This window comes from Mytilus galloprovincialis, chromosome 14 (genome assembly GCF_965363235.1).
Source record: "Mytilus galloprovincialis chromosome 14, xbMytGall1.hap1.1, whole genome shotgun sequence".
Lineage (NCBI taxonomy): Eukaryota > Metazoa > Mollusca > Bivalvia > Mytilida > Mytilidae > Mytilus > Mytilus galloprovincialis.
In genome coordinates, this window is record NC_134851.1 from 33,447,039 (window position 1) to 33,464,473 (window position 17,435).

At 32.9% G+C, this 17,435-nt stretch overlaps 1 protein-coding gene across 1 annotated transcript in view; it reads right to left on the bottom strand.

The window, feature by feature from the left end:
- Nucleotides 1-17,435, bottom strand: part of LOC143059097 (uncharacterized) — a 41,365-nt gene that overhangs the window by 20,801 nt on the left and 3,129 nt on the right. The window contains exon 2 of the mRNA XM_076232586.1: nt 5,201-5,281. Within this exon, the coding sequence (XP_076088701.1) occupies nt 5,201-5,270 (70 nt within the window). The 5' untranslated portion in view covers nt 5,271-5,281. The remainder of the gene's footprint in view (nt 1-5,200; nt 5,282-17,435) is intronic.

Below are 17,435 nucleotides of genomic sequence, written 5' to 3' on the forward strand. Positions count from 1 at the left end.
ATTTGGTATAGATATTTGTCCCAAGATCATCCTAACTCAGACCCTTTACATCCTCCTCATTTGGTATATAGATATATATATATATGTCCCAAGATTATCCAAACTCAGCATGCTCAGACTATTTACATTCTCCTCATTTGGTAAAGATATTTGTTCCAAGATCATAATAAATCAGACGCTTTACATTCTCTTCATTTGGTATAGATATTTGTCCCTAGATAAAAGACAGCCTTATTCAGACGTTTTACATTCTCCTCATCTGGTATACACATTTGTACAAATGTTAATCCTAATTCAGACGTTTTACATTGTCTTTATTTGTAATAAATATTTTCCTTAAGATCATCCTTATTCAGACGCTTTATATTCTCTTCATTGGTAAAGATATTTGTCCCAATATCATCTTAATTTAGACGCTTTACTTTCTCCTCATTTGGTATAGACATTTGTCCCAAGATCATCACAATTCTGACACTTACATTCTCCCCATTTAGTAAAGATATTTATCCCAAGATAAAAGACATCCTAATTCAGACGCTTTAAATTCTCCTCATTTGGTATCGATATCTGTCTCAAGATCATCATAATTCAGACGTTTGACATTCTACTTATTTAATAAAGATATTTGTCCCAAGATCATTCTAATTTAAGATGATTTACATTCTCCTCGATTGGTAAAAATATTTGTCCCAAGATAAAACTATTTCAGACGCCTTACATTCTCCTCATTAGGTATAGATGTTGTCTCAAGATCATCCTAACTCAGACGCTTTACATTCTGCACATTTGGTTTAGATGTGTGTCCTAAGATCATCCAAAATCAGCCGCTCTACAATCTCCTCATTTGGTAAAGACATTTGTCCAAAGATCGTCCTAACTAAGACGCTTTACATTGTTATCAAAGGTACCAGGATTTTACATCCTACTCATTTGGGATAGACATTTGTCCCAAGATCATCCTAATTCAGACGCTTTACATTCTTTTTAATTGGTATAGATATTTGTCCCAAAATCATCCTAACTCAGACGCTTTACATTCGCCTCATTACTAAAGATATTTGTCCCAAGATCATTCTAATTCAGACGCCTTACATTCTCTTCATTTGGTAAAGATATTTGTCCCAAGATAAATGACAGCCTAATTCTGACGCTTTACATTCTCCTCATTTGTTAACGATGTGTGTCCAGATATCATCCTAATTCAGACACCTTACATTCTCCACATTTGGTACAGATATTTGTCCCAAGATAACAGACAGTTTATTTCAGACGCTTTACATTCTCCTCATTTGGTAAACACATGTGTCCCAAGATCATCCTAATTCAGACGTTTTATATTCTCTTCATTTGGTACATAAATTTCTCCCAAGATCATCATAACTTAGATGCATTACATTCTGCTCATTTACAATAGATATTTGTCCCAAAATCATCCTTATTCAGACGCTATACATTCTCTTCACTTTGTACAGATATCCCCCCCCCCCCCCCCCCCAAGATCATTCTCATTCAGACGCCTTATACTCTCTTCTTTTGGTAAACATATTTCTCCAAAGGTCTTTCTAACTCAGACGCTTTTATTGTCCTCATTTGGTATAGATATTTGTCCCAAGATCATCCTAACTCAGACCCTTTACATCCTCCTCATTTGGTATATAGATATATATATATATGTCCCAAGATTATCCAAACTCAGCATGCTCAGACTATTTACATTCTCCTCATTTGGTAAAGATATTTGTTCCAAGATCATAATAAATCAGACGCTTTACATTCTCTTCATTTGGTATAGATATTTGTCCCTAGATAAAAGACAGCCTTATTCAGACGTTTTACATTCTCCTCATCTGGTATACACATTTGTACAAATGTTAATCCTAATTCAGACGTTTTACATTGTCTTTATTTGTAATAAATATTTTCCTTAAGATCATCCTTATTCAGACGCTTTATATTCTCTTCATTGGTAAAGATATTTGTCCCAATATCATCTTAATTTAGACGCTTTACTTTCTCCTCATTTGGTATAGACATTTGTCCCAAGATCATCACAATTCTGACACTTACATTCTCCCCATTTAGTAAAGATATTTATCCCAAGATAAAAGACATCCTAATTCAGACGCTTTAAATTCTCCTCATTTGGTATCGATATCTGTCTCAAGATCATCATAATTCAGACGTTTGACATTCTACTTATTTAATAAAGATATTTGTCCCAAGATCATTCTAATTTAAGATGATTTACATTCTCCTCGATTGGTAAAAATATTTGTCCCAAGATAAAACTATTTCAGACGCCTTACATTCTCCTCATTAGGTATAGATGTTGTCTCAAGATCATCCTAACTCAGACGCTTTACATTCTGCACATTTGGTTTAGATGTGTGTCCTAAGATCATCCAAAATCAGCCGCTCTACAATCTCCTCATTTGGTAAAGACATTTGTCCAAAGATCGTCCTAACTAAGACGCTTTACATTGTTATCAAAGGTACCAGGATTTTACATCCTACTCATTTGGGATAGACATTTGTCCCAAGATCATCCTAATTCAGACGCTTTACATTCTTTTTAATTGGTATAGATATTTGTCCCAAAATCATCCTAACTCAGACGCTTTACATTCGCCTCATTACTAAAGATATTTGTCCCAAGATCATTCTAATTCAGACGCCTTACATTCTCTTCATTTGGTAAAGATATTTGTCCCAAGATAAATGACAGCCTAATTCTGACGCTTTACATTCTCCTCATTTGTTAACGATGTGTGTCCAGATATCATCCTAATTCAGACACCTTACATTCTCCACATTTGGTACAGATATTTGTCCCAAGATAACAGACAGTTTATTTCAGACGCTTTACATTCTCCTCATTTGGTAAACACATGTGTCCCAAGATCATCCTAATTCAGACGTTTTATATTCTCTTCATTTGGTACATAAATTTCTCCCAAGATCATCATAACTTAGATGCATTACATTCTATTCATTTACAATAGATATTTGTCCCAAAATCATCCTTATTCAGACGCTATACATTCTCTTCACTTTGTACAGATATCCCCCCCCCCCCCCCCCCAAGATCATTCTCATTCAGACGCCTTATACTCTCTTCTTTTGGTAAACATATTTCTCCAAAGGTCTTTCTAACTCAGACGCTTTTATTGTCCTCATTTGGTATAGATATTTGTCCCAAGATCATCCTAATTCACACGCCTAATATTCTCCTCATTTAGTATAGATATTTGTCCCAAGATCATCATAATTCAGAGACCTTCCATTCTCCTCATTTGGTAAAGATATTTGTCCCAAGATAAAAGACAGCCTAATTCAGACGCTTAACATTCTCCTCATTTGGTATACACATTTGTCCAAATGTTAATCCTAACTCTGACGCTTTACAGTTTCTTTATTTGTAATAAACCTTTTGTCTCAAGATCATCCTAATTAAGACGCTTTACATTCTCATCATTTGGTATAGACATTTGCCCCAAAATCATCACAATTCAGACACTTACAATTTGGTATAGATATTTGTCCCAAGATAAAAGACATCTTATTTCAGACCCTTAACATCCTCCTCATTTTGTAAAGAGATTTGTCCATAGATTATCCTGATTCAGACGCTTTACCTTCTCTTCATTTGGTAAAGATATTTGTCCAAATATAAAAAAGACATCCTAATTTAGAAGTTTTACATTCTACTTATTTGGTAAATATATTTGTCCCAAATAATCCTAATTCAAATGCTTTACATTCTCCCCATTTGGTATAGATATTTGTCCCAAGATCATCCTAATTCTGACGCTTTACATTCTCCTCATTTAGTATAGATATTTGTCCCAAGATCATCCTAATTCACACGTTTTACATTCTCCTCATTTGGTATAGATATTTGTCTCAAGATCATCCTAATTCAGACGCTTCAAATTCTCCTCATTTAGTTGAGATATCTGTTAACCGAAATTGTGATACAATATATTTTGTGATATCAAGGTGTATATGGTTTAACATTTCTAATGTGATTTTGTTGTTCATCATAACAAATGCATTCAGGGGTACTTACCACCGAACAGAGGTTACTGTCTAAAATTCAACTGAACGTTTTAAATACAAACTATAATTATTACTATAGAAAAATCAAGCTTCAATCAAGTCAGGAGCCTCTGGCCTTTGTTAGACTTGTATTATTTTAATTTTAGTTTCTTGTGTACAATTTGGAAATAAGTATGGCGTTCATTATCACTGAACTAGTATATATTTGTTTAGGGGCCAGCTGAAGGACGCCTCCGGGTGCGGGAATTTCTCGCTACATTGAAGACCTGTTGGTGACCTTCTGCTGTTGTTTTTTTTATTTGGTCGGGTTGTTGTCTCTTTGACACATTCCCCATTTACATTCTCAATTTTATTCTCAATGATCACAATGATCTCATTTAAACTGTCATGCATATGTATCCAATAAAATTATTCCTGTAAATTTCACATTTTTGTCAACAGGTCAAAGTTAATATATCGTAAAAAATTATGAAAATTATACGATTCAAATCTATTATCGCCAAAGTACTATGATACCCTTTAAAAATTAAAGTAATAATTATGCACGCTATATAAAAAAAAGAGATTACATCGTATTGAATAACGTTTGAAACGATTTCTTTGACAGAAAACATGGAAAACCAATATGTTTAAATATAATACATGTTGAAACGGAATCAGCAGTTCTCAGCAAAAAATGTGGTGCATGTCTTTTGATATCGATATCAATTTAAGCTATGTTCAGTCACATCAGGAATCTGGTGCATGTTGACTTTCGCTCATATAACATTCATATTCGTCCTGTGTTATAGACATTTTAGATTAACATTTTAATGACCTTTAATGCACGGACTATTCTTCTTTTGTGAGTGGGAGCGGGGTATAGTTTTGTGTTCTAGGGATAAACAACGTTTTTATTTTAAACTTAGCGAAGAACAAACTAGTTTGATTACCTATACATTTCAAAATAAAATCGATACAATTTACTAATTTTCAATGGAAGCAAACTTTTTACAACTTTCTTTCAAAAACATTTTTTGTTTAAGAAAATATAGAATCAAACGGTTATTTCAAGCCCTCCACACAAAAGATAAATGGTTTGTGCCTCAAGTACTTTGTAACGAATGCTTACATTAATAATTGTTGGAATGAAAATACATACCTATACCAGTAAGTACGAATTTTGAATTAATCCACACCAAAAACAGTGAAGGTAAAATTCTCTGCATCATATACAGGTAATCTAAATAAAAAAAAAATGTTTATTGACTACCGATAAATGAAGCATACCAAACGCACACATACAAAATTATGTTAATTTGAAGCATACAACCGTGTGTTTTGCAGTTGTTATGTACTATACATACAAGGTTTTTAAATCATAATTATATATAATTGACATTAATAATGTTTTTCCTTTTCACATTGTATAACATATATGTTAAAAAAACGTAGGGGGAATTGAAAGCTTTAAAGCCCACATAAAACTCTTAAATCAGGATAAAAGCACAATATTAAAAATATTATAGATATGTCCTTGACCTTATGATCTTTCTTAATGTCTTTGGTCCCTGATGTCATTTTATATCCCATTTAAATATTCCATGGGTCGAATACCTTTGTTTTAAGAGTAATCGACGCATTTGTTCTATCGAAAACCGCTAAAAGGCTTGATGTAAATGTTCTTAGTATAGCACCACTTCTACCAATAGACAACTAAAACACAAACGTATGTTACAGTTTGTCGACTAGCTTACTGCTTGTATATTTTCTGAGCTGCCGATTTTATTCATGTCGCATTAAACATGTACAAACATGTCACATAAATACACATTAAAACTGAGGTAATCATAATGACTTCTAATAATTTCTACTTATATACACATGGAAAAAAAATTTGCAACACCTTTTTAAAACTTGAAAAATCAGCTGCTTATTATGGATGGAATATGATAAAATATTTGTAAAATAATATTGAAAGGTCGTTAATGATAACATTGGCATTAAAACGAACAAACCATGTATAAAAAAAACAAGTTTTATCTAACCAAAATTTTTATAACAAACAGAAGTGTTTTTTGTACAAAAAATGCGTTTTACAACTTTAACTGTAGTCGAACTTTACAATGTCAGACATTTAAAAATTAATCTTTAGATGATTGTTCACATCATGGTTGATCGTTATAAGCCAAAGAATTAGTACTTTGTGTGCAGCTTCCATTCAAACGGATAACCGCATCTTAACGTCTTCTAATTCCTGTCATAAGTCGACTTATTTGTTGCTATGGTAGCAGCAACCGTTCCTGACGAAGGGTATTGTTTATTTCATGACGTGTTTGAACTGGGGTGCCCTTTCGTGCACTTTACACACGATATTGTCCCATATATGCTCGATATGGTTCAAATTTGGGCTATTATCGGGCCAAGGAAGATAAACCAAATTCCATTGGAACAATGGATATCCTCGACGATGCTTATTTCCAACTTTGGCGAGCTCTGCACTATATTGGATATGGGCAACTGTGTGTCTGTACGTAGGCAAAGGTCCCTGAAATAGTCTTATCGCACGATAATCAGTAGAGATGAGCCGATATCGAACAGTTGTTGTTTAAAGGCTCATGTATGGTCATCACTCTCTTTTTAGGATTGTATTGTCTGCAATGGGTTTCCTTCTGACCAACCTTCATTATGCTTGATTTTCTCCAGCAGATGTTATAGGGGGTCTTCTTGATCTCGGAAGGTCTTTAACATCGTTTGTTGCCTGATTTTTATTCTCAAAACGACTTATAGTGGAATGGTGATGACCAACAATACGTGCAATTGTCACAGCGACATACCTGCTTCTCTCATGCTGATTATCTGCCATATTGCTGCAGTTATTAGTTGTGGATTACAAATTACAAGGTGTCAATCACATAACTTTATAAACTTAATTATTTAAAGTGATGAAAACAATAAGGAAACACGTCTGTTTTATTGTTTACGATTACAGTAGCTGCATGTGCAGATAAGAACTTATCGAGTCGATATTTATTGATTAAACTCAGGTGATATTTGAATAATGTTTAACTAGTTCCATTTCAACAAATTAAAAATGCATACGCCTTCGAACTACCACGTGAAAAGAGAATTAATTCCAGTTACACTACGTGCCACGGAAATGATGAACTCTTACGGAAAGGTCAAATCTCCTCGGTCAAAATGTAACAAAGTTGTGCATTTATGACCCACAACGCTAGTTACTCAAATCATTCAATACAAGGTACATGTATAAGGTAAAACTAGATTGGCCTTGATGTATTTTCCAGGTCACCATCGAATGGTGATCATTCGGCTAAGGTCCTGGCTAATGTTTCACAAAAATAAGTACGGTTAACGGAAAGATGCACATAAAAGAGATGATTTTTCATTTCCTATTGTTAATTATCCATTTTTAGATGGTGACGTTCCCTTGTCACCATCTTATGGTGTTTATATATCTCAACTTGTACGATTCGCTCGTGTATGTAACAATGTATTAGATTTTAGCGAGAGAAATTTATGTATTACTGAAAAATTATTACACCAGGGTTTTCGATATCACAAACTGGTCAAAACATTTACTAAATTTTATCACCGTTATAAGGAAATAATTCGTAAATATAACTCAACATGCAGACATCTTATACGTTCAGGTATTTCACATCCAAAATTTTATGGAAATATTCTTTATAAAGCACAAAAATGTCAGTATTCTCCTCAGAAACTAACAAAACCTTTAAATAGACTTATTAAAAGGGGATATAGTTACGATACTGTTGTCAGGTCATTAAAGATTGCATATTTTGGCTTTAACATTGATTCACTGATAGGGTCTTTGCATCAGAACTAAACACATTTATTTCTAAAAAAAACAGTTGTTGGCATGACACGGGTTATGTTCTTCTCATATATTTTATGATAGTATGATACTAAACCCCTAAAGGGAGGGATTGTACCTGATATTCATATGATGAAGACATAATCTTCCAATCAGTTTAATTGAGGTCTGGAGCTGGCATGTCAGTTAACTGCTAGTAGTCTGTTGTTATTTATGTATTATTGTCATTTTATTTATTTTCTTTTGTTACATCTTTTGACATCGGACTCGGACTTCTCTTGAACTGAATTTTAATGTGCGTATTGTTATTCTTTTACTTTTCTACATTGGCTAGAGGTATAGGGGGAGGGTTGAGATCTCATAAACATGTTTAACCCCGCCGCAATTTTGCGCCTGTCCCAAGTCAGGAGCCTCTGGCCTTTGTTAGTCTTGTATGATTTTAAATTTTAGTTTCTTGTGTATAATTCGGAGTTTAGTATGACGTCCATTATCACTGTACTATTATGCATATTTTAGGGGCCAGCTGAAGGACACCTACGGGTGCGGGAATTCTCGCTACATTGAAGACCCATTGGTTGCCTTCGGCTGTTGTTTGCTCTATGGTCGGGTGGTTGTCGCTTTGACATATTCACCATTTCCTTTCTCAATTTTACAGAAGGACTTCAGCATTTTTTTTAATCCAAAGTAAAAGAAATTTTATAGTTAATTATAAGTTCAAAGTTTAATTGTGTATACAATTTATTAGGCATGATAATTGTTTCTGCTGTCGGTCAACAAGTTTGTTTTCTAGAGAAACGCACATGCAAGATAACTTTTAGATATAAACTTGGAAAAACTATACCGGTACTCATAATCATATGACTTTTTTGTGTAGTTCTAAAGGTGAAGGCTCCATCCTGACCCCAATCCACCTCTGAGTTTAAGTACTGATGCAATCAAACTTTTACTGTAAAAGGACACTGCATTGGGACTAGCTAAAATCCCGCTGATGCACATCCTCCGACTTCATTTGTATCAGTTTTTCAATGTTACTATCGATTGAGATATCAAGAATATATATTCAAATTTGGTCTAGGTGAAGTTTCCTTCATACCTGTTTTTTTCAACCATTTTTCTCTATTCTTTATAGATTTTATATCTTGCACACTATAATCTATTTTGCATAATCTCCTTTATTCCAGAACTTTAAATTGATACTATAAGTCGAAAGAGCATTAGTAAATGAACAAAGTAAGCTAAAAATGTTGATAGTTCATGGCTATTTGATTTTTAAAATATGGCGGGCAAAATGCTGACTGGGACTTTTACCTTATAATTACATTGGTATAATTTGCGTCTCAAATCAAAAGAAAAGATATCAAGAATCTGCTTAAATTTTGACAAATGACCTACTATGAGCTAGTAAGTCTTATATGCAAAGATAAATGGGTGTTATAGGGAAAAATATTTTACCTTGTATCTCATAGAAAAAACTTTCGAACATTTGACAAAATTTCCAAACCCTTACCTAAGTACATCCTTAAACCAAAATTTTGACCCTAAACACAATATGACTGACATTTCCTTGAAATCTAGCCTTGAAATCTGGGTCATACCAAAAGGACAATTGGCAATAGCATTTGTTGTGCCCATCGCCACTTTCGTTTAATGTGTCTTGTTGTAACCTTCAGACCATAGTTATACGTGTATGTATTTATTCTATATATTATTAAAACTATTTTTATAGTAACTATGAGTACTCTCAGATCTGTTCTTCGTGTTAGTTTTTTTGTTGTTGTTGTTGTTTGGATGAACAAGTACCAGTCAACGTCAACCTTGTGTTTTTATTAGATGTATTTCTATTTGTATCCGTATGATAAGTTGATTCTTTAATTTTTCAACTGGTTTTCATAGTTTGATATAATGTTGTACTGTTACACCACTGTCCCAGGTTAGGGGTTGGGTTGGGATTTTGCTAACATGTTTTACCCAACCACATTCTGTAAGTGTCTTTCCCAAGTCAGGAGCCTGCCATTATGTTGTTGTCGTTTTTACCTGACTATGCGGTATGGGTTGCTCATTGTTGAAGGTGTGTATTGTGGCATACAGATGTTAATTTCTGTGTCATTTTGGTCTCTTATGGATAATTGTCTTATTGGTAATCATACCCCATCTTATTTATATATGTATATGTATATATGTATACATATATATACATGTATCTACTAGGCACTTTATAGAAATTCTAACACCTGGTATTTCTTAATTATAAGAAATCCGATGGACAAGGTATAATTTGCAGTTGTCACTCATATACATAATTTTATATTTATTTACAGTGATTGTATGCTTCTGAAAATAGATTAGCATCCTGTAATTATACAGAAGAGATGAGAAGATGATCATTTCTGTACTTATTTCTACGAGAAGGCGACACCTTCCGAAACGAAAGTTTATTTTTATTAGCTAGAGTTAGAGGAAGGGATAAGGTTTCTGCGCATTGTTAGGCGGTGTTGTTGTAGAAGGTATAAATAAAAAGTACAGGTTCCAACCCCGGTCGGAGAGGAAGTTACGAATCAGATCTACTCTTGTAACATCGTTAGATTGATTTTCTAGTTACTTTATATGCATTTTCTATGTTGTGATAATAAACTATTGTTTCAGAAAAAGGGAGAAGGTTTGGATCCATTAAAACGTTTAATCCAGCTGCAATTTTTGCACCTGTCCTACGTCAGGAATCTGCTGTACAGTAGTTGTCGTTTGTTTATGTAATTTATACAGTTGGGTGCAGACCAAGCATTACATGTAGACGGGCCGAAAAAGTTAACGCGGCGTTTACTCGCGTGCACTTCATGTAAACGCCGCGTTAACTGTGCGTTAACTCCGAAATTGCAGTAGACATTAAAAGTAAACGGGCGTTTACTTTCGCGTTTACCTCCGCGTTAATGCAAAAACGGCACGTCTTCTAATTTTGTAAAGAGTAAACGGGCGTTTACTTTCCCGTTTACCTCCGCGTTAACGTGGAAAAATGCGCGTCTTCTATTTTTGTAATAAGTAAACGCGCGTTTACTGTTTGTAGTAAACGCCCGTTAACGCAGATTGTCATCGTAACCTGGATACACTGACCTAATTAGTTATCAAAAGATTATAATTTTATACGCCAGACGCGCGTTTCGTCTACATAAGACTCATCAGTGACGCTCAGATCAAAAAAGTTAAAAAGCCAAATAAATACAAAGTTGAAGAGCATTGAGGACCCAAAATTCCAAAAACATTGTGCCAAATACGGCTAAGGTAATCTACTCCTGGGGTAAGAAAATCCTTAGTTTTTCGAAAAATTCAAAGTTTTGTAAACAGAAAATTTATAAAAATGACCATATAATTGATATTCATGTCAACACCGATGTGCTGACTACTGGGCTGGTGATACCCTCGGGGACGAAACGTCCACCAGCAGTGGCATCGACCCAGTGGTGTAAATAGTTATCAAAAGTATCAGGATTATAATTTTATACGCCAGACGCGCGTTTCGTCTACATAAGACTCATCAGTGACGCTCGGATCAAAAAAGTTAAAAAGCCAAATAAATACAAAGTTGAAGAGCATTGAGGACCCAAAATTCCAAAAAAATTGTGCCAATACGGCTAAGGTAATCTACTCCTGGGGTAAGAAAATCCTTAGTTTTTCGAAAAATTCAAAGTTTTGTAAACAGAAAATTTATAAAAATGACCATATAATTGATATTCATGTCAACACCGAAGTGCTGACTACTGGGCTGGTGATACCCTCGGGGACGAAACGTCCACCAGCAGTGGCATCGACCCAGTGGTGTAAATAGTTATCAAAAGTACCAAGATTATAATTTTATACGCCAGACGCGCGTTTCGTCTACATAAGACTCATCAGTGACGCTCAGATCAAAAAAGTTAAAAAGCCAAATAAATACAAAGTTGAAGAGCATTGAGGACCCAAAATATGAAATGATAAGGAACATCAAAATTAATTGACCAACTGGTCATTTCTGCTTGACATATTGACGATTAAAGTTATTTAAAAATGTCACACATTTGTATTTAATTGAACAATAATTATAGTAAATTTCTTGTTCTTCGCAAATATTAGTTTAAGTATGTTTATTCAAATACATGTAATTTAATCCTCACCAAAATCAAACAGTTTTCTCATCTTAGACAGACTGACTCGTAAAACAAAATTATTTGATATCATTAACCAAAACTGACAATATTTACCTCTAAACAAGTTATCTTATTCTATATAGAAGTAATTCAGTTATATTTTTATGCCATAATTGACCAAATAATACAATTGACAGCAATTTTTGTACCAGCCTGACGGCCATGACCTCTTTTTATTTAAAATATTGAATAGTAAACAAAATTCAGTAGTTTTCATACATCAGACTAGCTCGTAATATATAATTATTTGTTCGCAACAACCAAAAACTGACCATATAAGCAATTTATTATGTAAATCTATATAGCCCGCATAGTAAATGAGTTATATTTTGATATAAAGATTGATTGTATAATAAAAAAGGAAGCAATAATTGAATATTATGACATAAAAATTTTGTTTGCATCAATTTAGCGTGACAGCATGTCCTTTTTTATTCAAAATATTGAATCGCAAACAAAATTCAATAGTTTTCTTACCTTAGACTGACTCATATAATAAAATTATTTGTCCGCAATACTCAAAACTGACCATATAAGCATTTCATTATGTAAATCTATATAGCCGCATAGTAAATGAGTTATATTTTCATGTAAGAATTGATTGTATAATGAAAAACATAGCAGTATTTGAATATTATGACTAAAAAATTTTACCCGCATCCATTTAGAGTGTTAGCATGTCTTTTTTTTATTCAATATATATTGAATCGTAAACAAATTTCAGTAGTTTTCATACCTCAGACTGACTCGTATTATAAAATTATTTGTCCGTAACACTCAAAACTGACCATATAAGCATTTTATTATGTAAATCTATATAGCTGCATAGTAAATGAGTTATCTTTTCATGTAAAGATTGATTGTATAATAAGAAAGGTACTAATATTTGAATAGTATGACTAAAACATTTTGTTTGCAACAATTTAGAGTGCCAGCATGTCATTTTTGTATTAAAAATATTGAATCGTAAACAAGATTCAATAGTTTTCATATTTCAGACTGACTCATATAATAAAATTATTTGTCCGCAACAACCAAAACTGACCATATAAGCATTCTAGTATGTAAATCTGTATAGCCGCATAGTAAATGAGTTATATTTTCATGTAAGGATTGATTGTATAATAAAATAGGTAGCAATATTTGAATATTATGACTAAAATATTTTGTTTGCATCAATTTAGAGTGCCAGCATGTCCTTTTTGTATTCAAAATATTGAATCGTAAACAAAATTCAGTAGTTTTCATACCTCAGACTGACTCATATAATAAAATTATTTGTCCGCAACAACCAAAACTGACCATATAAGCATTCTAGTATGTAAATCTATATAGCCGCATAGTAAATGAGTTATATTTTCATGTAAGGGTTGATTGTATAATAAAATAGGTAGCAATATTTGAATATTATGACTAAAAAATTTTGTTCGCATCAATTTAGAGTGCCAGCATGTCCTTTTTTTATTCAAAATATTGAATCGTAAACAAAATTCAGTAGTTTTCATACCTCAGACTGACTCATATAATAAAATTATTTGTCCGCAACAACCAAAACTGACCATATAAGCATTTTATTATGTAAATCTATATAGCCTCATAGTTAATGAGTTATATTTTCAGGTAAGGATTGATTGTATAATAAAATAGGTAGCAATATTTGAATATTATGACTAAAATATTTTGTTCGCATCAATTTAGAGTGCCAGCATGTCCTTTTTTTATTCAAAATATTTAATCGTAAACAAAATTCAGTAGTTTTCATACCTCAGACTGACTCATATAATAAAATTATTTGTCCGCAACAACCAAAACTGACCATATAAGCATTCTAGTATGTAAATCTATATAGCCACATAGTAAATGAGTTATATTTTCATGTAAGGGTTGATTGTGTAATAAAATAGGTAGCAATATTTGAATATTATGACTAAAAAATTTTGTTCGCATCAATTTAGAGTGCCAGCATGTCCTTTTTTAGCTTCAGGTCAAGTGAGCTTTTTCTCATCTCTTGGCGTCCGTCGTCCGTCGTCCGTAAACTTTTACAAAAATCTTCTCCTCTGAAACTACTGGGCCAAATTCTACAAAACTTGGCCACAATCATCCTTGGGGTATTTAGTTTAAAAATGTGTGGCGTGACCCGTCAAACATACCAAGATGGCCGCCATGGCTAAAAATAGAACATAGGGGTAAAATGCAGTTTTTGGCTTATAACTCAAAAACCAAAGCATTTAAAGCAAATCTGACATGGGGTAAAATTGTTGATCAGGTCAAGATCTATCTGCCCTGAAATTTTCAGACGAATCGGACAACCTGTTGTTGGGTTGCTGCCCCTGAAATGGTTATTTTAAGGAAATTTTGCAGTTTTTGGTTATTATCTTGAATACTATTATAGATAGAGATAAACTGTTAAAAGCAATAATGTTCAGCAAAGTAAGACCTACAAATAAGTCAACATGACCAAAATTGTCAGTCGACCCCTTAAGGAGTTATTGCCCTTTATAGTCAATTTTAAACAACTTTTCGTCATTTTTTGTAACTTTTCTAAAAATCTTCTTCTCTGAAACTACTTTGCCAAATTTAACCAAACTTGGCCACAATTATCATTGTGTTTTATAGTTTAAAAAAAGTGTCCGATGACCCAGCCTACCAAACAAAATGGTCGACATGGCTAAAATTAGAACATAGTGGTAAAATGCAGTTTTTGCTTTATATCTTTGAAACTAAGACATTTAGGGCAAATCTTTTAAGATTTAAATGTCCATCAGAATAAGATATATCCCCTCACAAATTTTCAGTTGAATTGGACAACCTGTTGTTGGGTTGCTGCCCTAAAATTGGTGATTTTAAGGAAATTTTGCAGTTTTTGGTTATTATCTTGAATACTATTATAGATAGAGATAAACTGTAAACAGCAATAATGTTCAGCAAAGTAAGATCTACAAATAAGTCAGCGTGATCAAAATTGTTAGAGGGCCCCTTAAGGAGTTATTGCCCTTTATAGTCAATATTGAACAACTTTTCGTCATTTTTGTAACTTGTATAAAAATCTTTTCTAAAATTACTTGGCCAAATTTAACCAAACTTGGTTACAATCATAATACTAGGGTATCTATTTAAAAAAAAGTGTCTAATGACCCCGCCTACCAACAAAGATGGCCGACATCAGTAAACACATTAACAGGTGAGCGACACAGGCTCTTTAGAGCCTCTAGTTTATTCAAAATATTGAATCGTAAACAAAATTCAGTAGTTTTCATACCTCAGACTGACTCATATAATAAAATTATTTGTCCGCAACAACCAAAACTGACCATATAAGCATTCTAGTATGTAAATCTATATAGCCGCATAGTAAATGAGTTATATTTTCATGTAATGGTTGATTGAATAATAAAATAGGTAGCAATATTTGAATATTATGACTAAAAAATTTTGTTCGCATCAATTTAGAGTGCCAGCATGTCCTTTTTTTATTCAAAATATTGAATCGTAAACAAAATTCAGTAGTTTTCATACCTCAGACTGACTCATATAATAAAATTATTTGTCCGCAACAACCAAAACTGACCATATAAGCATTCTATTATGTAAATCTATATAGCAGCATAGTAAATGAGTTATATTTTCATGTAAGGATTGATTGTATAATGAAAAAGGTAGCAATGTTTGAATATTATGACTAAAAAATTTTGTTTGCATCAATTTAGAGTGCCAGCATGTCCTTTTTTTATTCAAAATATTGAATATTGAAACAAATTTCATTAGTTTTCTAACCTCAGACTGACTCGAATTATAACCAAAACAGACCATATTAGCGCTATATATAGCTGCATAGTAAATTAGTTAAATATCCATGTAAAGATAGCAATATTTGAACATTTAAATTGACGAGATGGTACAAATGTACATATATATATATTACACTTTATTGATATCCCTTTCAATACACTACAATTTACGTTTTTTTTATCATTTGTCAAAACAGAATCTTATCATGTTACTCCAAGGCAAACAAGGTGAATTTCGATTAAAAATAATGTATTAAATGCACCGAGTTATAGTTAGGAATTCGAAGAGACAATTATAAATGGGGAACGAAACAACGTAAACCATGATGTTTATATCCCATCATATAAATTTTCTTCCGATGTCTCGGATAACCTTTCTTTCCGTATCGATATTTGCACATGTAACTTTTGAAAGGAAAATATAGAAAATCTGCCAATCAGTAAAGTTAATGGACTTAATGAAAGTGATTTTGTGTAATTTAATATTTCGAATTAAAAGAGTTTTTGAATTGTTCTGGTTTGAACCACATATACGTAAAATAATAAGACTAAAGGTCGTTTTTATAAAATAAATGTGCAAATGAACTTGAAGTTTATTTCTAAATTTACCCAATCAGTTAACGCGAAAAGTAAACGTGCGTTTACTTTCAAGTGCACGTAAAAATACACTTGTAAAATCTGTACTAAACGCCCGTTTACTTTTAAGTGCACGTAAAAATAAATTTGAAGAATTCTGAAGTAAACGCCCGTTTACTACTGACTAAACGGACACATAGTAAACGCCCGTTTACTAGGGTAGACATTAGAAACTTCCATTTCGACCACGTTAACGTAATTATAGTAAACGTGCGTGTACTAGTAAACGGAAGATTTAAAGTTAACTAACGAAATATGTGCACGCGGCGTTAACTTGAGTTTACTTTATGTAATGCTCGGTCTGCACCCAACTGTACGTGTTTCTCGTTTCTCGTTTTTTTATATAGATTAGACCATTGGTTTTCCCGTTCGAATGGTTTTACACTAGTAATGTTGTGGCTCTTTATAGCTTGTTGTTTGTGTGAGCAAAGACTCGTGTTGAAGGCCGTACATTGACCTATAATGGTTTACTTTTGTTTTAAATTTTTATTTGGATGGAGAATTGTCTCATTGGCACTCACACCACATCTCCCTATATATGTATATTTGCAAAAGCAAATTTACAGATCTAACATTGTTTGGTTGATGCTTAGACGAGTTGTATAATGTACACAGCCATGTATCACCATCATTGATGGCGATCCGATGGATAAATCTGTTGTAGAGTTGTCACTGACTCAGACGTACTTATGTATATAAATATATATATATATATATAAAGTAGGTTTTAAATACCGGGGTTGAAGCATTAACTTTATACATCAAAAGACAACGCGAATCTGATGGAGCTCATTTTATGCTTTACTCTGGCATAAGTAATTAAATAAAGTTCAAGTTAATAATGTTCTATTCCTCATAAACACATCCACATGGTATAGTAACAAAACATCAAGAGAACAAGATAAACTAACATATATCATACAATTACGGAATGCAATC